The sequence below is a fragment of the Thunnus thynnus genome, chromosome 6 (assembly GCF_963924715.1).
Source record: "Thunnus thynnus chromosome 6, fThuThy2.1, whole genome shotgun sequence".
In the NCBI taxonomy this organism is placed as follows: Eukaryota; Metazoa; Chordata; class Actinopteri; order Scombriformes; family Scombridae; genus Thunnus; species Thunnus thynnus.
Window position 1 is genome coordinate 28,183,726 of NC_089522.1, and position 25,055 is coordinate 28,208,780.

The 25,055-nt window shown below is 39.0% G+C and overlaps 1 protein-coding gene across 1 annotated transcript; it reads right to left on the bottom strand.

Moving 5' to 3' along the window:
* Window positions 1-13,288: 13,288 nt before the first annotated feature.
* On the bottom strand, window positions 13,289-15,969 carry LOC137185375 (probable N-acetyltransferase CML5). The gene is made up of 2 exons (XM_067593708.1): window positions 14,821-15,969; window positions 13,289-14,236 (listed from the first exon to the last, which is right to left on the bottom strand). Exons 1-2 carry the CDS (start codon window positions 14,837-14,839, stop codon window positions 13,494-13,496), a joined length of 762 nt encoding a protein of 253 aa, XP_067449809.1. The 5' UTR covers window positions 14,840-15,969; the 3' UTR covers window positions 13,289-13,493.
* Between the last annotated feature and the right edge of the window lie 9,086 nt (window positions 15,970-25,055).

Sequence of the window (25,055 nt, forward strand, 5' to 3'; positions counted from 1 at the left end):
TTAGTTTTGGCATAAAAAACTAATTTAGAAATCAGAGTCGGATAATTAAAAATCCAACTAAATCCATTCCCGCAGGAGAGAGTGCATCGCATGGCTGAGACTGCTGCCAGCTCAGCCAGAGAGATGTGAATCTGCAGGCGGGATGCATTTCATTTTCTGTGACGCTAACCTTGTAAAAGCTGGCTTGATCTCTATCTGTCTATCTATCTATCTATCTATCTATCTATCTATCTATGATATTACTTTAATCACTACTTTATCTTTATTTAACCAGGAAGCCCCTTGAGATTGAAATCTCTTTTCTGAGGGAGACCTGGCCAAGACAGCGAACCAGTTACAGCTTAAATAGCTATAAAACACAACAGAGAAGGAATACAAACATCAATCACACAAGGAAAAGACTAAATCCAGCTTAATTAAGGCAGTTGCATTTCTCAGATATATGGATTTTTAACATAAATTTTTCCAAGGGGACTAGATTATTGAGATGTAGAATACTCTGAGATTATTCCAAATTCAGGGAGCAGAGTAGGAGAAGGCTTGTTTTTTTTTTACCCCCCCCAGCTCAATGCAAACCCTTGGATACCAGTAATGAAACCATCTGGTGGAACGAAGCAGAAGACTGCTAGAGGTCTGCGCCAGGAGCTTACAAATATATGAGGGGAGTTTACCCGATGTAAGTGATGTTTGTATAAATGTTCTATGTATGATGCATAATTGATAATTGACTCATATTTGATTCCATAATTTCATGAAATAAATAAATAATTTATTTGATTTAAAGGATTTGATTTAAAGTTAAAATTTAAATCTGATGTGATTAAACGGATTTGTCTTGTACAGTACAGGAATATACTGATGTATAACAGGTAGAAAATGAACATAGGTGACTGGGTTGTAACCACTAGTGCATTAATGTTTGTATTTCCACCTTTATATTTCAGAACCAATGTTCTCCGTTCGTAGTGCCACCACAAAGAGTTTCATCGTCACGCTGTGTACAATCAAATGTGAGCGGACGTCTCTCATAAAACTCTGCTATATCGCATTCAAAGTTATAACTATTGACGTCTGAAGTAAAAGCAGACAATCAAAAGGACTTTGGAAAGACTCTCAAGGACTCAAAAACCTCTTTTCATGAGTAAGTGGCCAACGAGGTGTTTTGTTTTACTTATAAAATGCCTTTAGTTTCATGTTCGCGACAAGCGTCATTCTGTATTTTCATTTGTTTTCATGCTATGTACTGTATGTTTTGTTGATGTATTTTGTACTATGTTCATTCACAAATACAGTTCTCACGGCGTGACTAAGGGATGGATCCATCAGAGAAACAAGACATGCCCGAGCAATAAGCACCAGTTTCAAAGAACAGACTCTATGTCTGTGTTATCATGAAGAGAGCTATACCCAGCGTGGCCTTGTACACAAAAATATATAAATAAAGTTTGCTACATGGACATAGTGACAGCCAGTCAACCAATTCATAAAGCCTACAATGATGAGTATGGGAACCAGAGTTGTTATAAATTGTAAAGCACTGTAGTACACACAATCTAAAAGGTAGAGTGTACCAAGGGCAGTGTGCATGTAAACAACATCACTACAGTAAGAAACACAGCCTGCATGAGTTTTTTCCTGTCTAACATAGTAAAGCAAACCTTGTTTCAAATTAAAAATCTATCCTTAGTTTCAGCTTCTCCACAAGATATTCAGTGTGTAGAAAATTTGTCAACAACCAGATACCTAAATACTTATAAGATGACACTTTTTCGATTGAGTCCCCATTTAGAGTGTAGAGATTTGTGTTACCTGGGGATTGGGAACGAGCCCTAGAAAAAGTCATGAATTTGGTTTTCTTTGCTTTAAGAAGTAACTTGAGCCCATGTAGTGAGACTTGAAGCTGTTGAAATGCTGTCTGAAGCTCATTAATGGTTTGGCTCAGAGAAAAGGCAACTGAATACGCTACTGTGTCGTTCACGTAAAGGTAAAAATTAGCACTTTGCCAATCCTTCCCAATGTTGTTTATAAATACAGAAAATATAATAAGAACTATAATCGAACCTTGAGGGACACCCTTGGAAATTTCTAAAAAGTCTGATTTAAGGCCATCTGTAAAAACACATTATGTGTGCTCTGTAAGATACTTCCTGAACCGTTTTATCTGTGTCCCCTCTTCCAATATCACTTAATCTTTTTAGCAATAGCTCATGGTCTACAGAGTCAAATGTACAGTATTGGCTTTTGTCCAGTTGACAATATCATTTAATACCAACAGTATATCTGTTAGAATGACATGAACTGCGAGGAGTTGTTTCAGTTGACAGTTTACTTGAGCTTCCAACATTTTAGCAAGAATATAGAGTTTGGAAATTGGGCAGGAATAGTTGAAATCTGAAGGATCTCCACTCTTTAACAAGGGAAGCGCATAGGCTGCTTCCATGCTTTTGGGATCGAATTTGTCTGTAGACTGCAATTAAAAATGTATGCTATAGGCTTAGCAATAATCTTAGCTGCAACCTTTAATAGGATGGGCTCTAGGTTGTCTTGTCTCAGGGACTTTTTGGATCAATAGCTTTAAGGGCAGTACAGGTATCCTCTTTTGAAATGGGTCGAAAGATAAAAGAAACTACTTGTGAACCAGCTGGAGGTGTCACAGTGCTGGAGTTAGAGCAACGAGAGCCTGATTTAGACTCATTGAAAATACAGTCAGCTGATGCAAAAATGTTTATTAAAGAGCCCAACTATTATCATTTTTGTTCTTAATTTCAACTGAGTTTGTGAAAATATGTTCAGAGAGACCTGAAGAAGAGTTTGAACAGGACAGTGATTTAATTTGCTTCCAAAATGTAGAGGGATTATTGAGATTCTCTGCCACAGTTTTTAGATAGGTAGTCTGATTTAGATTTTCTGGTCATGCATATGCAGTTATTTCTTAAAATCCTAAAAGCAGACCAGTCAGCAGCAGAATTTATGGTTCAAGTTTTGACCTATGAAACATTTCTTTCTCTGACCATAAGAGCCAACTCTTCAGTGAATCATGGATTATTCCTCCCACTAATCCTAAATTTCTTAAGAGGAGCACGCTTATTACAAATTGCTGTAAAGGCATTGTGAAAATATTCACAAGCTTCTTCAATGTCAAGTATCAGACAAACGTTATCCTAATTACAGCTGTATAAAGATCATGAAGAAAAGCCTGGATATCAAAATGTTTAAAACATCTTTTAAAAATATAACAAGGTATGTGTTTGAGTAGTTTTGAGTCTCTTATACAAGTAATAGCACAGTGATCACTGACATCATTGCTAAATACAGCAGCTGATGTGTAGTTATGTGGCATGTTTGTAAGAATAACATCCAACAGTGTAGATTTACTATGATCTCATAGTGTCAATAAGTTGCTTGAGATTTAAGTCAAGTCAGTTTTATTTATATAGTGCCAGATCATAACATAAGTTATCTCAGGGTGCTTCTCACATACAGCATGTCTAGACTGTACTTTTTAATTTACAGAGACCCAACATTCCCCCATGAGCAGCACTTGGCGATAACGGCAAGAAAAAACTACCCTTTAATGGGAAGAAACCTCGAGCAGAACCAGGTTCTGAGTGGGCGGCCATCTGTCTTGACCATTTGGGTTGAGAGAGAGAGAGAGAGGGAGGCGGAGAGGGAAGAGAGAGACACAACAGTAACAACAATAATAATAACAGAAATTCAATTGGACCACAGGGACAGCAGGCGGTCCGCAACCGAAGGTCACCTGCGAGATGAGAAAGCACAAAACTCTGGGGAAGATGCCAAGTTAGTAACAGGCATTAATGGGACATGAATGCTTACAGATGGAGAGAGAGAGGAGCAGAGAGGAGCTCAGTGCATCATGGGAAGTCCCCCTGGCAATCTAGGCCTATAGCAGCATAACTAGGGGCTGGTCCAAGGCAAATCTGAGCCGGCCCTAACTATGAGCTTTATCAAAAATGAAAGTTTTTACGCCTACTCTTAAATGTAGAGAGGGTGTCTGCCTCCTGGACCCAAACTGGAAGATGGTTTCACAGGAGAGGAGCCTAATAGATGAAGGTTCTGCCTCCCTTTCTACTTTTGGAGACTCTAGGAACCACAAGTGAGCCTGGGGTAATACAGTACAATGAGCTCTTTAACACATGTGATTTAACACATGTAGAGATCAAAAATGAGATGCTGTGGTTTGACAAGCAGCTCCCAGACACTCCACAAGTCCCGCCCTCACAGGGAAACCCAGCCCTCCAACTTTGTGCAAAATCTAGCTAAATCTAGCTAACGTTAGCAAACTTAACTTTGGAGTTGCCAGGAGCTGTGTTTCTCCTCTTTTGGTAGAGGCTAACTGCCCCTCCACATGCAACCCTGTCTTCTAGAAAATATACTATTAATTACAGTTTGTCGAAAAAGGTAATTGCTGACTGGACTATGTTCCCTTGAAGGAGGAGTTGATTCCAGACCATAGGCTGTACCTTGCAAGTTGTGGCGTAATCCATTGGTTTGCATTGGAGCCGGAAACTGGAAACACGGTGCACACTTAATGTTACCCCCACTCACATTAGCTACTTTAGCTAAATTATGCTAACAGGGCAGGTATCATGATCAAGTAACATTAAACTTACCAAAATATTGCAACAATAGTCTGACTGAGTGTGAGTCCTGGAGCCTTGGAGAGCAGCAGGTGAATGAACTGTCAATCACAGCTATCAATCAACGCCCACACGGCAGACATCGACATCAAAACTACTATAAATCTTCAAATCTTATTTACTTATGACCGCTGGCACACTGAGAGGGAATTTAGCGATTGAGACCATAATGACTTGTAGATTAAAATGATTGACTTAGTATTTCTAGAGAGGAGTTGATGCTTTTTGAATGGAAGTCAATGGGAGCCAGCATCTAGCAGCCGTTGGTGGCTTCAGCCTCAAGCTGTGGTTGGTGCTGCTTGTTCCAGGCACTGAGATTTGCATCCTGAGTCTCACATGTGGGTGGGCAACAAATATACTTTGGTTAAGGTTAAGAAAAGGCAGTGATTTCAGTTAAATGATTTATAGAGAGCCAAAGTGAAACAGGAACTTCAAGAATTAAGAAAACCTCATTCAAAAATAGGATTTGTAATGATCCAAACAACTAAAAATCCAGTCTAGGAACATAACCTTACTCAACAGTATGTCATCTGGTTCATTTCATATGTTATATAAGAATAGCGATGAAAAAACAAAGATATAAAATCAATGTTTATTAAATATTTCCGTTTTTAGCAGCCTTTATCAAACACCATTTACTATAAGCCCCTGACCATTGTGGGTTAAATGTCACAGATTTACAAAAGAGGCAAATCCAAGTGCTGTGACAGCCTAAACATAAACACAAAAGAGTTTAATCATGCTTCAGTCGCCGCAAGCACATATTGTAGGAAAACAAATGAAATACATTATCAGTGAACATTTTGCTGATATCATCAGTAAGATTTTTGCAATGTGACAAATATGTTAATTAACAAGATCTCCTTATTATGTTGATAGAAAATGCAATCTGGCATTAATTTTCCTTCAAAGCTGATTTGCTGTTGCAAATTAGAAGCATGTAAGCATCATTTCTGGGAGACCAGGGTGGCCACACCTCCAGCCCCTGGACCAGTCTGTCAAGAGACCAGACTGCCTCCAACTCTCCATTAAGCTCCAGTTAAGACAGAAAACTAACCTTCCCCCAGTTTGAAACAAAAAAATCCATCTATCTCTGTTCTGTACTGTGTGTGTCCATCCATCCTCCACAGATTCTGGTATTGTGTTTTAATTGTGTCTGGGCTTTTCGACTGAGCTGGGAGAATTATATTGAACTTGTAAGATGCTTTTGTGGGCTCTTTATGATAAACTGTTCAAGGGAGGGGTATTTATCCACAGAGTTTCATTTTGAAGGAACTTTAACTGTGCAGCCTCTTTTTTTTTTTTTTTCTCTCCAAGCAGGTATGTCTGTGCTTCATTTAGAGAGAAATCCATTTAGTCCCTCAGCTCGAGATGTGAGAATCCAACCCAAAGTAATCCTCAGAGACACCTGAATTGTGGCGACCGTTGTTTATAAATATCATGTAGGTTTGTCAGCTTGTCGAAACATTAATACCCCTGAGAAATAGCATCATGAAAAATGTAAGTTGTTTCTCTGTCTGGGCCTATTAAATCTCCTATTAAGCTTCAAAAGACAAGTCAATACACAGCACCTGAACCATTTGATTCACTTTAGAGATCACATCTCACCTTTCACTTCTTGCAGTGACACCCGACTGAGGAAAACACAACAGACGATATGAATTGTAAACACCCCATTGTGCTCTCTCGTAGCCGATAATTTACAAAATGTCAACAACCCAGATAATAATAGCTTTAATTTGACATTATAATAGTCTTTTTGAAATATGCACCAGGTGCAAGAATTCTTCATACATGTAAATTGGCTAAAATGAGAACAAGAGGTGGGGCTGCAGCCTTGAAAACACAGAAAGGTTATACAGAGATATCTGATGTTATTGCATCCACAAACAGTAGGACAGATAACAAATATATAAAATACATAATCTATCTTGATATGACAGCTGGCATGTATGGTGTTTAAGAACAGATGGCGACAAGCGCTCTATGACTGCAAGACGGCCGAGTATCCTCACAGCCGTTTCCTCGGGGAGAAATCGAAGTCCATAACAGGTCTATTTCTCTTGCTTGAGGCACAAATCTCATCACCCCAGACTGAGACATTATCCTTTCCTCACTTCAATACTGTGACACGTGCCAGATATTCTCACTGCAGCGCAACTTAATCCATGACTCACTGAATGTGCATGATAAAGTACTGTCTTCCAACTTCCTTGTCAAATAACTTCAGTGGGTCTTTAGTTAATATAGAGATCAATCAAAGCTGGATTTTAATGGTTTGTGCTAGCCATTTGTGATGGAGATTATTTTCTTCACTTCCTTCGGTACCTCTGGAAACTCAAAGATATGATGAAATTATACTGTAAATCATTAGAAATTGATGATCTCCAAAATATATTTGATCGTGATTTATGCTTGTCTAACGTTGTTAGTTAGGGACTGTGTGAAAATTATCAGAAGGGAGGGTAGTGTGGTTTTTCTGGGGGAGCAGAGGAAGGTGGATTTATATAGAGAGATAAAGTCAGCCATGGTTCCACCTGTTTCTGTAACTCAGTGCAATCTCTCATTCAGTGTTTCTTTCATCTGTCTTTCTGAAAAAATAAAGTGTGTTGCTACGGCTTAGTTTCCATATTCTAGGACAACTCAGCATCCACTACAGCATTTGCAATCAGGAGTTGAAACCTTCGTAATTTTAACAAAATTAAACTAGAAGAGTGCACTCAATAAAATGCATGTCTGGGGCATGTATAGTCATAGTTTTCCTTAACTTGCATAGAATAGTGTAATGGTGTTGTACCGGAGCGTCCTGGGTTCAAATAACTGTATAAACTTAATAAGGAGACAATAAACTGGACGATAAGTCCAAACTTCTCAATTTAAACATTATTTGTTAGTTATTTAGAACATCACATAAAATCAAACCCTTCCAAACAAAGAAGAGTTGAACCTCATTTAATTGTCCCTCCCCGCTCCCTTACAGTCAAGATGGTGGCAAAGACAAAAGCAGGGATTTATTTAACCTGTATCATGCCTAACTTTAGTGGATCATAGCATATCGGGTACGGAATTAATCTGCAGATGCTCCAGTTCAAGATGAGACCAAACTTTTCCATTGATATCAATTTTTGAGCCACGACAAAGGCCAAAATGTGGCCTCCAACAGACTAGATTTTAGCCGAGCAAACTGATGGAAATGCCTTCTGATCATCAGCTGGTTAAGAGGAATGAGGAGTCAGCAGTTGATGGTGGCATAAAAAAATGTTATACAATAGGTTTTTCAATAATGGTGAATCTCTGCAACCACGAGAGAGTCCTTGAGCATACAGGTTAAATGTGCACAAAAAATATTAGGCTGATGGGTCCAGTTATATGCAAGATTAGCTGCAGATAGAGACACAAACACATGCATGCACACACGCACACATACAGACGCACACACACACACACACACACAGATGGACATATGCACACACTGGTGGAGATAACAAATACTTTGTGAGCACAGAAAAAACTACAACTGTGTAAGTGAGTGTACTTACGTCATCCATATCCAAAGAAACTCCCCAATTCTTTCTTCTTAAAGGACCAGTCTGTAGAATTTAGTGGCGTTTAGCGGTGAGGTTGCAGATTGCCACCAACTGAATATCCCTCCCCTCCCTCTCCCCTTCCAAGCATGTAGGAGAACCGATATATAACCTATATATGTCTGAGCTGGCTGTGACTCCTCCTCTTACTCATAAACTCTTCTCCTCTGTCGAGCTGTGACATCTAGGGCTTATGGGAAATGGTATTTGTTAAAGGATGCTAAAAACATAAACAACGACAGCTTGACCACCTGCAGATGTGGTCTGACTGATCCGATCACAATGAGTTCAATTACATCTTGCATTAACATGATACAGATGTCAATTTAATGCCAGGTCTAAATTGAATTAGACATCTGAACATATCAGGAAACATCATCTGATTTAATTCATTTTTATTTTAATTATTCAGAATGCTGCGGAGAGGCAAAAAAATATTGTGATGCGTGAGTCAGTCAGGGTCCACAGAGCTGCTGCATGTATCTGACTCACTGTAATAACTGTTTATTTAACAGCTCTTATTCAAAATTAAAGATCGGCTGTATTATTCATAATTATATGCTTTTGGTTTGAGATGTGGAGGGAATGGTGTTACAGAAGTCAAGGGGAAAATATTAATAATGCTGAGGAGGGATTTGCTTTTTTTTTTTTTTTTAAATAAAATTAAACATAAAATTCAGCTCTTTTCCCAACCCCAAAACTTTTTATACAGTCCCTTAAAGCTATCCTATTTAAACCTGCATTTCAGTTGAACCATCAGTCCTATTTTATAATATGCAAAACTCTCACCGTGACTGAAATCTGAGTCTCTCGGCTCATTATCCTAAAAAATAATGCAAAAATCATTTCAAGCACAGTATACCATAAGAGAATCACACTATAATTATTACACTCTTGTATATCGGAATGTAGTTATTGTGAGTAACCCAGCGTCAAGCCTGAAACATGAAAAAAAAAAATTGATTGTCCCATATTTCTCCTAATTACAACAGCTGTGATCAATTTTTTGGTTGTTGTTGTGTCCAATTACTTCCTTGACCAAATCCCCACAGTCCCCTCGCACCGAAGCTGGAGCTCAGCAAACGAGCGGCTGCCTAATATTGTCTGGAACATTTATTCACGATGTAGAGGTTCAGTGTGGTGTAAACATATTTAATACCAACTCATTAGCTACATCTAATCCCGCATTTATCCCTATAATTTGACTTCCAATCTTGAATGATAATGAGACACTAATTATACTTCCTACATGTTCTATTGTTGTAAGCTGTAATTTAAAGGATCCAGTTAACACATTTCCCCCTGTTTCTCATACTTTACCTTTTAGTGTCTCAGAGTGTTTGTCTAAAAAAAAAAATCCTGCACTTATAGAAAAACATATTTATCATACTTGAACCATGCAGGAAAATAATTGACCAATTATTCGGTGAAAGGAAGTGCAGATTCTGCACAATGTCAGGTTTCTAAAATGCAGCGAACTGACGGTGCAAGATGAGCTATCAGTTTGTGTAAGTGCTTGACATGCCTTGGTTACTTGTGATTTAATATCTAAAGTAATTGGCCAGGTGTTAAGGGCTCTGCAATAAAGTTAAGCAACATGGCTAAAACTTACTTCCTGTGGTGAAACAAAGAAGATAAAAAAGTAATTATGCAAGGCAGTGGTGAATAGCGTATGATGATGTATGATCCAAACAAATCTACCTCTGGCTCTTAGACAACAGCACATAGGCGACTGGTATCCTGAAGCAATTAATCTCCATAATCTTCGCCTATTCAATGTTTGTAATGTTGATTACTTGCTTTGTTATTACTTTGAAAGTGTCATCAAAGTTTGCTTTAAGATATATTAACTCTTTTTTTTGTGCATTTTTAATTGGATAGTGGGCATGGAAGAGGTAGACAGGAAACAAGAGGAGAGAGAGAGAGAGAGATGGGTTTGACATGCAGGGAAGGATTGAATCAAACCAGCTGGATGTTGTGGTTACGAGGCATGCGCAGTAACCATTTGACTACTGGAGCCGCTCCCAAGACATATTAACTCTTTTCCTATGATAAGCTAGACGGCTTTGATGTCGATCCGAGTCAGATTAAGAAGATACTGAAAGAAATACCTTATGTTGAGAATGCATGCACGCAGGAATGCTCAAGATAATCCCTGCCTACACACAAGCAAATACACACAGTCATATTAACACACACACACACACACACATCATCCCACCTAAAAATAGTGAAGAGAAACACAAACAAAGAGATGTTTTCCAAATGGATTTCTTGAGCTCATCCTTTGATGAGAGTCTGCCTATTTCATTGATCTCATATGTTATCTCAAATTGGGAAGACCACTGGTCCAGCAACAACAGACTGATGAAAAGTCCCTTTAAGTTTTGTTACATAGATTTCCTCCCCTTTTACCAAAAAAAAAAAGAAAGAAAGAAAGAAAAAGACAAACACAAGAATGAAAGAAAAGATCTCTGTGTTAAGTTTAAGATTACAAGTTCATAGTAAGACTCATTAAATCATTATGCTAATAAATATAATTATCTCTCAGCTGTTGCGTGCATCCACAAAAAAATTAAATTTCACACTCTAATGTGAATCATCTGCATACCTGCTGCACCATTAGACCATTCTTACAGTGTACGGTGCCCACAACAAAATGATTAAACCCACCGGGAGGTTCTCACGTATCATCGTTTTACAACATTGAATTAAAGTAGATTTAATGTGGCTTCTTTTGACATTGATCAACAACAACAACAACAACAACAACAACAAAAAAGACCTTTTAATGTCAGAGTGAAAATAGGTCTCTACAAAGTGATTAATTACAAATATAAAATTATGTACAAAATACATATTTACAGAAGTATTCACCCCATTTAGTAGGAGCCACCTAAATCATCACTGGTGCAGCCATAATTAGTTAAATAGAGATCACGTGTGTAGGTTTTAAAACACACCTGTATTATGAAAGTCCAAACTACAAAGGAATAGCTTCAGAGTCCAGATCTTAATCCAATCCGGCATTTGTGCTAAAAAATTCATCAACTGAATACTTTGAGGAGTTGAATACTTACGCAAACACTTTTTTTGTATTTCATATTAATTAAGAATATTTTGAGGAGATCTGTTACCACTTTGACATGAAAGAGTCTGTTGGTTACTCTTAAAAAAAGCCATATTAATGGAAAAATTCTGGTATGTTTCAACCTGGGACATTCCCCATAAATGTGGTCATTGTAAGTCTATGGGTCATGCTAAACTTTATGTAAATATATTTAAACAAACTGGTGTCCGTGGAAGAATATGTAAAGTTGCCCCAGATGTAGATCCTTTTGCAGTTAGCCATGATGGCTATTCCAGGCAACTATTTCGTGTTAACTTTGGGTCAGACTCAGACACATGCACAAAATGATTCATGTAGAAATCAAGTTTATTTGGAAAGCTTTAAGAGGTTTGCACAGCTCGCCTCACTGTATGTTGTTTCGCCCGAATCCTCGTTCCCTCAAAGCTCAACAACAGAAGTAGCGAGTGTGGAGTTAGCTTGACCCGTAGAGCCACTGTGGACACGTTTATTGGAAATACGCCAGGTTGAAATAAACCGGATTTCCCCTTTAAATCTACTTTGATTCAGTGCTCGATTCAGCAATTGTGACATTTGTGAGAGTATTTGCGAAAAGCTTTTTCTTCTAACATACCCCCAAATGGCAACTGACTCATCAGTGGTGCATGTGTATGAGAGGAATTACAATCAAGCTGTCATTACCTTGAGGCCAGTTGTACTGGTAATTGTGAGAGGATGACAACAGGTTGGCCAGCATTAAGGCTCATCTTCCTCTGGCTGGTTCAGCACCTGCCTGCTGGCCACCGGCCTAATTTTTTTTTGACAGCTTCAGCAGGAATGATTGATGCCCAAAGGCCTCTGATTGGTGTGTGTGTCTCAGTGCCAAGCTGCTCTCTCCATACAGTACCTCCCTCTTGAAACTCATTTAGGCCACACCTGTCATTGCACACATTTGCTGCTTGATGTTTTCCCCTTATAGGCTTACCGTGGACACGCTTTCAAGATAAGCAGGTACTGTGTAGTGCTGATAATATTTTGGAAATTGCGATCACCTTTGGGGGATATCTGGGGCAATGTAGGTTAGGAAATCTGTAAATCTGTGTTATTTAGCTGATATTGCACACTGCTTTTGGCTGATATTAGGTTTATTAAGAAGATATCCTGCTGGCAAAAGGCAGCATAGTTGACAGGAAGATCCTTGTTTACGTTGTGTTAGAAATAGCAGCCAACTATCACATTTTTCTGTATTATAAAAGAGTAATTCCCATGGGCCTTTCACCTCTATTTTGTCAAATCCCTCCTCACACATATCATAAGACCATCGATATGGAAACACTTAAGCTTTTTCTCTATTGTTTGCTGTCGTAATAATCTCAGTATTTTCCTTGCGTACGATGACCTGAATACATTGCGGTATACTGAACTCTTTATCCTCTTTTTATGCCACACACATACATACACATACACACACACACACACACACACCGGCTCTTTTAGCTCCAAAGAATTTTAAACCTTCCAATGTCCTGATACTATTGCATTTTTCATTGGTATTTTAAGCAAAGAGTTGTGAGGTCTTAGAAGTCAGCTGGCATTAATTCCTGTGAGGCAGAGGGATTCAACGTCTCCCTGGAAAGAGGCTTAAAAGAAAGTTCTCCTACTTCCAAATGACTAAATTTCTCTTTTCTCACATATATTTTTATATTCCCTAGTGGACAGAAGAACAATAGATACTTGAATGTGAATATTGGTTGTTCTATTTAATGTCTAGTAATTAATTTAATGACATATCTTATCGAGATTTATTTTTATTCCATATGCAAATTTTAAATTCATTTGACTAACCAGAGAAGCTGACTAATTGTCTCATTGTTCTCCAAGGTTGTGGGCAATGGACTGTCAGGGGTGCAGGTGTATACATAATACATCAAGGCAAGAAGAAATACAAGGCAACTGAAATCATTAATGCTGCGATGTGGAAAAAACATGAAATTTAATGTACTTTTCTTTTTCCAAACTACCGTGATAGTGAGCCGGAGACCTGAGTGACCAGATATCACACAACAGAAAGGTTTTTTTTTGCATTAAATGAGACTAAAAGGCATAAATTAACTGGAATATTCTTAATGTGCTGTACAGTCGAGGGCGTATCAAGTGCCGAGGTCTAAAGTCCATTTTGTTTTAAATGAACTTCTCCATTCGCATCACATTTATTCTGGCCAGCCTGGAGAACCAGCGATTAGCATGTGTGTTATTGTGGGATGCTGTTTGAACGAAGCCTAATTTTTGGTACAGGGAAATGGCTGCCGTCTGTGGCGAGCTGATGTCCAGAACGAGGCGGGTGTAGCCTCGCTCTTTGCAGAAATCCAACGCCTTCTGTATCAACTGAGAGCCAAGGTTCTTGCGGCGACACGGAAACACCACCACCATGCCGGACATCTCGCCGTAACTTCCATCTCCAGCGTCTTGGGCGAACTCTCCCATCACTCCTCCGTTCAAGTCGTCACATCTCTCATTCTCATCCCCTGCTTTTTTCCCCATCACCGCCACCATCCCCACCACCTTGGAGCTGTCGTTGGCGCCGTCCTCCGCCACCCAGAAACCGTTATCTGGGTTGTCCAGGTAGCTGGCTTGAATGTCGGCCATGTCTGCGCTCAGCCTCCTCATCATGTAGGTTTCGTAGATCTCATGGCAGCAGTAGTAAATGAGGCCAGCCCATGCGCTGCCAAAGAGTAAACCTTGGAAGTAGGAGCTGCCTCCAAGCACATAGCCAGCCATGGAAATGCTCAGAGCAACACCAACATGGTCTGGATGGCTCATGGCCTTGAAGAAGGCCGGGTATACATTTTCAAGAATCCCGTCACGAAAGAGCGACATGACCCCATGTTCATCTGAGGGTCTGTATTCCCTGATGGAGAATTGAACTGTGTGTTGGAGAGGGATAAAGAAAAAGAGGGGGAGGGAAGAGAATGAGAGCTCAGTGAGACTAATCTGTCTGTTGTTGCAATAAGAAATTCCTGCTGGATTTCACAATGAGCTCAATACGCTCACGTAACTTGTTAGAAAAAAAAAAAAAAAAAAGAAGAAGCATGAATACACCTCTTAGAGAATATTACCTTTTTCATTTTTAATTTAATTCTATTCCACATGAACATTAAAAAAAAAAACTGGCATTTGCGTATGAAAACCCTGAGGTGAAAGTCACAATTAAAATTATTATGACATTGTTTCTCTTACAGATTTCGACAGTGAGAGTCACTCTGAAATTCAACACAATTAGGTCTTAAAAGTGGTAAATGATGAAAATCAAAGCAAGGTGAGAATCAAGAGGCAACGAACAAAAGGTTTTTTTAGTTTCGAGACGTGTTATGTGTCATCTAGGCATGTTAGTAGTGCCATTCATTTACACCGTAGCTGTCTTATTAGTGCTCTTGTTCGTAATCAACTCAACAACTTGGAAAAAAAAAAAAAGGTATAAAAGATTAACATAATCAGAACATCAACTTACAGTTATTTTTCTGGGCCATGCCGACTCTTTCCCCTCGTCTCTCTCGCTCACTCTGAAGGACTTAATGCTGCAGCTCCGCCTGAACTTAAGCTACAGATTGTGATAATCAGCCATTCACAAAAGGGGTTGAAATTAGTCTGAGCATGCTCACCTATGGGTACACACCAAACACACACACACATACACACACACACACACACACACACACACTCTCACACACACACACACATTATACCACCTAAAAATAGTGAAGACTTTGAAGCGATGTCTTTGAAGTATGACTACTCATTTTGAAAGATATTGAGATTTCTATAGGAGATTGTACAGTTTGATTGAGACGACGGCGATTTGAGGGAGCGTGCATTAAGTTTAATTGAAATTAATCACAGTGTTGCTTTGATTATGAAATGCACTGTATGTTTTAAAACTTAATTAGCTCAGTCAACAGAGTAAAGAACTCTATCATTGGATTTCTCAAGGAGGATGAGCACAGATCTTGAATATATTAAGTCAGAACACTGAGCAGAATGTGAATTCACTGTTCGTTCAAGCTCTTCATAGATATTTCCAAGAATAAAATGTTCTTATTAACCTCTTTTTTTTGAGAGCTTCAGGTTTTGGCGATGTCCTCTCAGGAAAACTATGGTGGATCTCCACACCGCTTCCTCTCCCCTGCACTATAAGGTGAAAGTAAAATTAATATTGTCTAGCCCCTTGACATAAAAGTGTCCTATGGCGTCAGCGACAGTGTCTTGTGCAATAACCCGGTGGCCCTGTGACATGATTAAATTTCCTCGGCAGGAGAAAGGCCTTTACACCTCTTTAAATCAATAGCACTGCCTCATGAATCTGTGAGTACTGAAAGGTCAAGCAACTCTGGAATTTTCTCAAACCATTTCACATCCACCGTGTGAATCCTGAATTCTGAACCCTGCGAGTGAATCCCCTCCTCATAAACCACTTTAATCACATTTGGCGAGCATATTTATTTCCTCTGTTTACATATCGAGGGCTGTGTGGTGAAAATCATCCACCTTATTACGTAAGGTGCTATGTAATGGTGATTTAAAGGGGACTTATCATGCACATTTTCAGGTCTATATTTATATTCTGGGGCTGTACTTGAATATTTCTACATGATTTACAGTCAAAAAAACTCTTTATTTATCTTATACTGGCCCTTCATGCAGCCCCTCGATTCAGCCTCTGTCTGAAACAGGCTGTTTTAGGTCCCGTCTCTTTAAGGCCCTCCTCCCACAAACAGCCGTGTGATGTTGTTACTAAGGTTGTTCATGTTGCCCACTCACATATTTCGGCTCGAACATGTGCCGATATATTTGAGAAGTTGACATTTTGAGTAAAGGACGACAAAAAGTATCCTACTACTACTGTTTGTTTATGTAGCCTCCCGAGCCACCGGAAGTCTGCCAAGGCGCAGCTTCCTGAAGCTGGCCAATCAGAACAGAGAGGAGGGGTGTTTCAAGAGACAGGAGCAGACAGGGCTGCGTAAAAGGGCCAGTATACGATAAATAAGGAATATTTTAAACTGTAAATCATGCAAAGATATCCCAGTAGGGCCCCTGAATAAAAATATAGAACTGGAAATGTATGTACCCTTTAAATTATTCTTTAAAGGCTTATGCAAGAGAAAAAACTAGTCTGTATGATGTGTTGTCTGACTGTGTCAGAGAGCAAAATGTGTTTATAGTGGTTCTGAACAGCCACACTTGAAGGAGGAGTGGAAAGCCAGCTGTCATAGAGGGGAGAGATGCAATAATTGTTAAAATATAGGGACATTTTCAGACAGTGTGTCCTAGAGGACATCATGGTGTTGCACTGAGTTGTGGACATAAAAAGTGCAATGAATAGTTGATGAAATGAAAGAGGAGAGTTTGAGATTTTCCGGTTTGGGAAAGATACAGAAATTGTTGGACGCAGCCCCTCAAATTCTCACTTTGGAAAGGTGTTTTCAGGAGCTGTACCATCCGACCACTTCTTCCTTCAGTATACTGGGCTTAAACTAGACTTCAAAAGCAAAGTACCCTTTAAAATCTATCACTAATGCAGCTTGTGATAAAAACAGAAAACAAGCTTCTTCCTTCAAATTGTAACTTTTCAACTCACCAGGTTCACACATCGTTCAGCACTTTCTTTATTGGCCTTTTCATTTCTGGATAAAGCCATGAGGAATGTTTATGTAAAAGACTCCTACAGTAATGTCTGAAGGAGAAAAAGGCACTTTAACAGCTTGATGAAACCAGTAATGTTACATAGTCCATGCAAAAAGGGCTCACTTTGAAATAGACTCTTTGCTACTGGGACAAAAAGAAGTCACATCCACATGTCACAGACCTTACAAGGAACGTATCTATGACTCCAGTAAAAGTCATTTGGATATTTACATTGAAATTATGAATCAGTACAACAAAAACAAACAATAAATGTCTGGAACCACTGATGAATTATAATAATGTCACATCAACTCAGATTGGAAAATTCTTACAACAAAATCCCCTTCCACACGTGCACTGCAACCCTGAATTTTTCCAGACATTACCCAAAGGAGCTGCATGTGTGAATGTAAATGTCTGAATCAGTCAGACCGGACATTAAACGGACTTTAACCCTGCCAGCTCCAGCTCAGCTACTACATAGTCTGTGTAATGTCCAATAGAGCCTATGTGTGAACACAGCAGTGAATTCTTTGGATACAACCGCTCGCTGCCGAAAGTGCAACAAAATCCAGCAGTAAGGGAGACGGTACGAGCAATTTATCAAGCAACTGTTGAACAAGCAGAACGTAAACTTAAATACGACATCTTTGATTTCCAGCAGTCAACTACTCTCTCATCTATAGCCGCTGTTTTTCACATGCGAGTGGCGCTGGATAAATGCAGCAGGCCAGCTAAGCTGCATTGATTTGGCTGGGCCTGAATGCTCTGCTGTAGAGCTTGCACTTATGGGAGAGAGGACTTCCTGTGATTTCTAAAAGCTGTTTTATTTCTGATGAAAAGCTTAAAAATGCTGAACTACAACCGCAGCGTACTTTTTGCCTTACGTCCTGCCTTCTGCACCCCTCACCTAAACCAGACGGAGTATTTCCAGTAGGTAAGAACACGTCTGACACGGACATCTCCTGCTGTGTGTTACGTGTGTGAAAGGGCAACTCTGGAAAACGTCTGGAGTTCATATGTGAAAACAGCTAAAGCTGGTTAGACAAATAGTTCCTTGAATAAGTACAAGCTGTAGAATTAATCAAATCATATTTGAACATCATGTAAGTGTTATGGTATTAATTGCTTGAGTACATAATACTATATCATTACAGCCAATTGTGATGACCCCTGTGGTTGCTGAGTGATTCACCTGTCTGTCTGCTCTCTTTGCAGGTGCTCATTAGGTGAACCTAGAACACCTGAGGGCCCCGGTGTGTTCCCAAGTTATATAAGTCCTGGCTGCAGCACAGCTCACTCTCTCGCTGACTCTCTGCTGCTACTGCAGCTCTCAGCTCCTCCTTGTTTAGTTATGCTGTTTCAGTTCATTCTTATGTTCTTTGTTTTGCACTCACACACACATCCTCCACTCGTGCACATCACCACACACACTTATCATTCTGTTAAATCATTTCATTTGGTTTTAATTTTGTTAATTGGCTTAATAAAATTATATATTGCGTTATTGTTTCTACACATAGATATATCTACATACTGTGTAACTTTAAAATTATATAAACTCACCAGCATTTAAGATGTTTATTATTGATGACAGCAGCAGTGGAGGTTGTGTGATTCCGGTGTTAACTGAGCTACGGCTAGGTTGAGAAGTGAATTTGAAGATAAATCCACTTAATCCCAAAAGTTTAAAAAAATAAACTCCTCCTGCCGGTAAAGTGGTCTGGATCAGAGCAGAATCGGGTAATTATTCCTCTAGAAGATGAGACAGCAGCAATGTAGGACTCTCTGCTGTGGTAAGCAGCGGCTCTGTCCCCTGGTCCAGCCCCACCATACGCGTGACTTTTTCACCCTTAGTTTACCCTATCTTAATTTAGCCGGGTCCCAGCTGGCGCTTGTGAGAAAAACATGGCAGACCTCAGGAAATTTAGTGGGTGGAGACTCAGATAGAGGCATGGATGGGAGGTGGTACAATTTCAATGAAGCCCCAAGTGATGTAAGAAGGGGCATCACACCTGAATGGCTTGTTGAATCACAAGATTACAGAGCAAGGCAGCCCACACAAAACAGACTGGGTTGTCAATATGTGTATTAGTGAGCACATCAGAGACCCAAATATATACGCACAAGCACTGAAAAAGTGAGTTTTTCATAATATGGCCCCTTAATGTCCTGCCTGCAGCACAGCTCACTCTCTCGCTGACTCTCCACCGCTCTGCTGCCACTGCGATTACTACTGCAGCTCTCCTCATTTAGTATGCTGTTCTCTACTCTACAAGACTCACACTCACATCCTCCACTCATGCACATCACGCACCACTGACTACTGACATCACACTCAATTCTTTAATCAATCCGTTAAATCCTTTAATTTGGCTTTAATTTAGTCAATTGGTTAAATAATGTTCTCTTTTGTTAAAGTTCAACATGGTGTGTCTTCTTTTTTTTGTTGTTGTGGCCACTTGAGCCAGGTCATGACACAATATTAATTTTACTCAATAAAAATTAGCCAGGAGTCCTCCGGGGTTTATTGCATATTGTCTTGAAACAAAAACAGTTACGGGGAAAACCGGTTAAAGTTGCCCTGGAAACTAACCACTGCAGGCAAACTGCATGCACCACTTCTACTGGGCCCACGAGAACCCAGTGAACTGCATTCTAATTTATGGACATGTACTTGTGTAAAGACTGTAAGGGAAAGAGCCTGCTCAGTATGCTTGTCATAGAGCTACGACATTAAGGGATTAAACAATTACATTATTGAGGTTTTATCCTCATATCCAGCTGCTTGCCATCATTTTGAACGCACCTCCGACAACTTTATTTCCAACCCACTGACTCTCCAGAAACCTTGACTTGAATCTGGTTTACCTTGTGGCTTTTTGTGTCTCAAAAGTGCATGCGTACAAAACTAAAACACTCCCTTGAGATTTCCATTTAGTACCAGCTATCTCTATTATAGTAATGCATTTGCTCTTGTATAGAATATATCTTTGGAAATGCCTCTGTATTTATGATGTAGAAATGTCTGAAAGCGCTACTGTCATAGTAAAACATGTATATTGAGTCAGAGCTGCGATCTCTCTGGCTAACACATAAAGAAACACAGCAACACATAACAGTGATACAGAAAACGTTTGCAACAATAAAGAACCTTTAGATCTCTGTTGAAGTCAATGGGAAAACACACTGCTACTTTCTCTTTTACATTATTTATGGTTCATTCCAGCAGTACAAAACCATCAAATGGAGGCCATTTTATTTACCTCCACTCAAAATTCAACGTTGAATTGAGGTAAAAACATTAATATTTCCATGCAGGGAGAAAAAGCTTATATTCAGATTGTTGTGTCTATTGTTTGAAAGAAATGAAATGCTACTCAGATTACATTTTTATCAACATAATTAGGAAACCTTGATAATGAAGTGGCGAAATGTTGATACTGAACATATCAGTAAAATATTCAGACACTATTTTATTTGTTTTTCTACAATATCTGCTTTTGCAACACAAAGTTCACTTCTAGCAGCTGAAGCATTATCAACCCTCCTGTTGTCTCACGGGTTTCACAGCAGAGTAAACCCCCTAAATACATTTTTTGTCAGCATGAAATTTGATGACTTTTCCTGATCTGACCGTACCATTACCATTCTGTAAACGTCGTACACCATCAAAGTACAAAGATTGCCTTTAGGGTCTTTTTTGACCCGCCATTTATAAAAATCATTTAGAGATTGAAAGGTTTATAGCAACTACAAAGAACAGTAAAGAACACACATACAGGGGGAAAGAGACAAAAGTGTGTGCTTGTGCTTGAGAAATGGAGGCAGGTTTATGTGTATAACACATTTTATTACTTTACATAATACAATAAAATCATTTTAAAAGGAAATACAACATAAAAACATTACAACGTAAACCCCAGACCTCCAGAGACCCCAAAGCCTAATGCTGGTTCACTGTGTGGCTCTTGGTTTTTGGAAATTTGATTATTTAACTATTACTAATTTAACTGGTAATTTGCACCAGTATAATACAATATCATCTGGTTCCTGCATTAAGTCATTATCATGTGGCCCTGTCACCTTTTTTACTCAGTTTGTATTGTACTCACATGGTGCTTTTCCCTTAATAAAGTTGTGTTTCATCAAATTACCATAAACTAATTTACATACAAACCTGGGCAAGGTATTCCAGTATTATAATAATAATTTGTTTTATCTCCCAGACTGGTTAATCCAGTAATAATGATCAGGGAACTGAATCTAGTCCTGAAGCTGCAGACAGAGAATGCATCTCTATGCTGTCACATGTGTTAAGTAGGGAAAAAAATAATATATCACATCACTTACAGCAAATAATGAATTATTGTGTGTTGTGTAGCAAGATGAGAGGTGTATGTATCTGCACCCAAAACAGTTTTCTGACTTGTTGAGTAGGAGGTGTTGTTTCTTCCTGCAAAATTGATTTCTGTTTTAAAATGGAGTGAGGAGTCTTCATCAGAGGGATGTGGGTCATTTTTGATGTTTAGGGCAGGGGAAGTACACAGAATATAAAGACATCAGGAGGGTTAACTGTGCATCATGTAGGACTCCTCTCTAGAGACTGAAAACATGATGGTTTTTATTAGTCTTTGGAGACAAACTACAGAACCAAAAACTCTTTGTGGTGAAGGACATGTTATCCAGCAACAGTGTGACTCAGTAACATGTTTTAAATATTTTTTGGACAACAACGGAGGTCTACGGCACAGAGGAATGAGTTATATCAGGCTTTGGACACACACACAATACTATTGTTTCTATTTGTTGACAAGAAAAATATAGAAAATCCTGAGCTACAACCTTTAACCAAAGTGCTTTTGTTGCCTTAACCATTAACCAGACATGTATGGATGTGAACCTCGGTCACTGGGTATCAATTCCTGCAATTTGTACGACCATCATCCACTCCAACCAGCTCACAAACTGCAGTAAATAAGCAGTGCATTTCCTCCACTTGAAAAATGTTGCCACAAAACATAATTGAGACAACATTTACATTTTCCTCTGACTTTTGGCAATATAAATTAAAAGTATGTAAACATAATTTCCACATCCTGGGTGGTGACCTCCAAATTTCTGCATTGTTTGGAAAGTGAGAACAGAGCACTGGGAAGTTCACACACATTTGTTTTATATTACCTGAATGTGAATTCTCACAGTTTATGTAGTGATGCAGATGGTAATTATGTTGACAATCCAGGGGGCAAATTATGCTTTGTTTGTCTCCTAACACTGTTTTAAATGATGAGAAATAAGAAATCATAATGAAAGTCACAAAATCAGACAGACCAGAGAACAGAGGAGGGCTGCCTTCTTGAAAATCTTGTTTTATGATAATCTTACTTTATCAAAATCCAAGTCATGCCCCGTTCTTTGTAACTGCTATGACACTTCACCCACTGTACGCAGACAAAAGCGATTGTCTCACCGCAAATTGAGAATCCCAGGTAATTTTCATACTGAAAATAACAGGATTTCAGACACAAACTCCCTGAATAATAACAGAAAGCTGTCTAGACACATACTGTAGGGGATGATAGAGTCGGTTGTAAACAAAGCAGGAATGAGGAGCGATCAGTACTGGACATTACTGAGCTTCCATCCGAAGCTCACAGATGATTCATGGCTTTATATGCATCATTGAGGATTTTATACACCAAGAATAAACATTTGTAATAACCACAATAGACCCACGAGGCTGTATTTTCTTTACACACTGGACAGTTGGATGGCTAAACAATGGAGGTAAACCTTATTTACCTTATTTTTAGATACTCCTGCAGCAGAAAATGGCCTGAGGATGGTGCCAGCAGGAAAAAAAAAAAGGATTTATCCTCTGGTGGACATGAAAGTGTTCAGAGATTTTCATGGTATCTCTTATCTTTTGAGCTGAGGTTGGTCCTACAGAAAAGTCTGTAATGGTGTGTCACATTTTTAAGATTTTGGGATATCCAGATATGTTACCTAGAATAACAATCGGTGGAAATGATAAACCCAGAATTACCAAAATTACAGTTCATTCCTTAAAGAGATCAATATTTTTATAATAAAGTATCAAATGATGATCTGTAATATGATGAATCTACAGAGAATTATCACCTGACTCTGTGGCTCCCCTCGAATTTACAGAGTTTTATAGCAGCTCATTGTTTAGCTGTCCAGCTGTAACTTTACTGTTCTGGCTCACTCTCAGCGCTCATATAGCGTCGTTTTCAGCCACAACAGGCAGCCGTTTTCAGAAAAAAAGCTCTAAAAAACCTCACTGTACACCACCTGCTCAGCTTAAAGTGTCCAAAAGAGAAAGTTACCGGCTAGCTGATGAGTATAGTGGAGCATTTAGCAGCTAAATAGCCTGATATTTCCCTCAGGAGTTGGTAGAGAGCAAAAGCAGAGCTAAAAGAGAGAGAATATTGGACTTACATTCATCAGGTGGACAGAAACACGACTCTGAATGAATGATAATGTCGCTGTGCTGGAAACTGCTGGATGTGGAAGTAAGCAACTCTTAACGTAAACAGACAAGCATGTCGTTTGGAGGGATTTGCTGAAATGACTGATGTCTCTTTGGAGGACAGTCTCAGAACTTCTGTAGGGAATCTCTTAAATAAAGCTAATCTGCACACACAGGAACGCAGTGAGGAAAAAACTGTGGGAATAGCTCACATGTAGCTACGTGACATTGAAGTATGTTTCACTTTACATCTTCTGAGGTGTTCAACAAAAATGAAGCGTTTTCTGGTGTATACTTTGACAGTTTCCAGGTCTATATGCTTTTTTTTTGATACATACAGCTGTTTAATCATTGTTCTTATGTTGTTTTCCATTTGGTCTGAAAGGGGATTTACAACAGTGACTGAATGATGAGTTTATATACTGTATCTGACCTGAGAATAGTCAGTTATCATTAAATACATTATTTTGTTGTGGTGTATTTGTATTAGGACATCAGACATCTGCATGAGATTAACTACCGAAATTGGATGAATTGAATCTAAATACAAATGAATAAAGTCCACAAAATCCAACAAATGAAAAGAATCATTGATCAAAGGTGGCGTGTTGGCTCTTTTCCTGAATACAGACTGAGCGACAACAACAAAAAAAAGGCTATTCTGCCAAACTATATTGTAGCTCAGACCCTGGCTCTCCGGGGACAACTGGGTCAGAGGAGGAAGCTGCAGCAGCAGCAGCAGCAGCCTGAAACTAAACTCCATCTATCACACTTAAAAAGTTTCCCACCTACACTTAGCCACCAATATGCCAAGAGATGTTGGGGGGGGTGGTGGTGGTGGTGGGGTTATAGAGGGATTTTGCAGCAAGATAAAGCTGTGAATAACCATTGGCTTGTTTTTCATTAGGAGAAGCTGATATTGTTTAAGGTTAATTACTGACTTGGGGACATGGCTCAAAAGAATACAAGTCTCTGTGTAGCTGTGGGATATATTAAAACAACTGATTTGTCTCAGACAAGGTGCATTTTAAAAAGCAGAATCTTAAAGAAACCCTTTACAAAAAAAAAAAAAAGGCAGTACATTGAGGACGAAATAAATTACACTAAGTAAGTGAACAGAGAAAAACACTGTTTTATTTCCCTCACTCACAGTCGCCATGGTGTGGTAGAATGAAAAAAAGAGAAACAAGTACAACCACTACAACCATATGACCTTGCTAATACAAGGATTCTAAATACAAGAATAACTTGAAAACCCTTAAAATGAAAAGCTGGTCAAGGTAAAAAGCAGAAAGACTTTTTTCTTCTTTTCTCTTTTGGTTACAGTTTTCTGAGAAATGAACGCAGATACTGTATGCTTCTGCATGCAAGAATTAACAATGTATTTGTATGTGTAGATGGCTTTATTAAGTGAGGAAAACAGGCTCTACGTATTTAGAGTGTAAAGAAAAAGCTTTATCGTATAGTGAGTGTGCTCCTGTGTGTGGAGACTAGCTTTATTTAACCTCCATCTAAACAGGTTAACCTTTCTGGCCTCAGTTCCGCTTTTAGCTCTCGACTGATCCGGA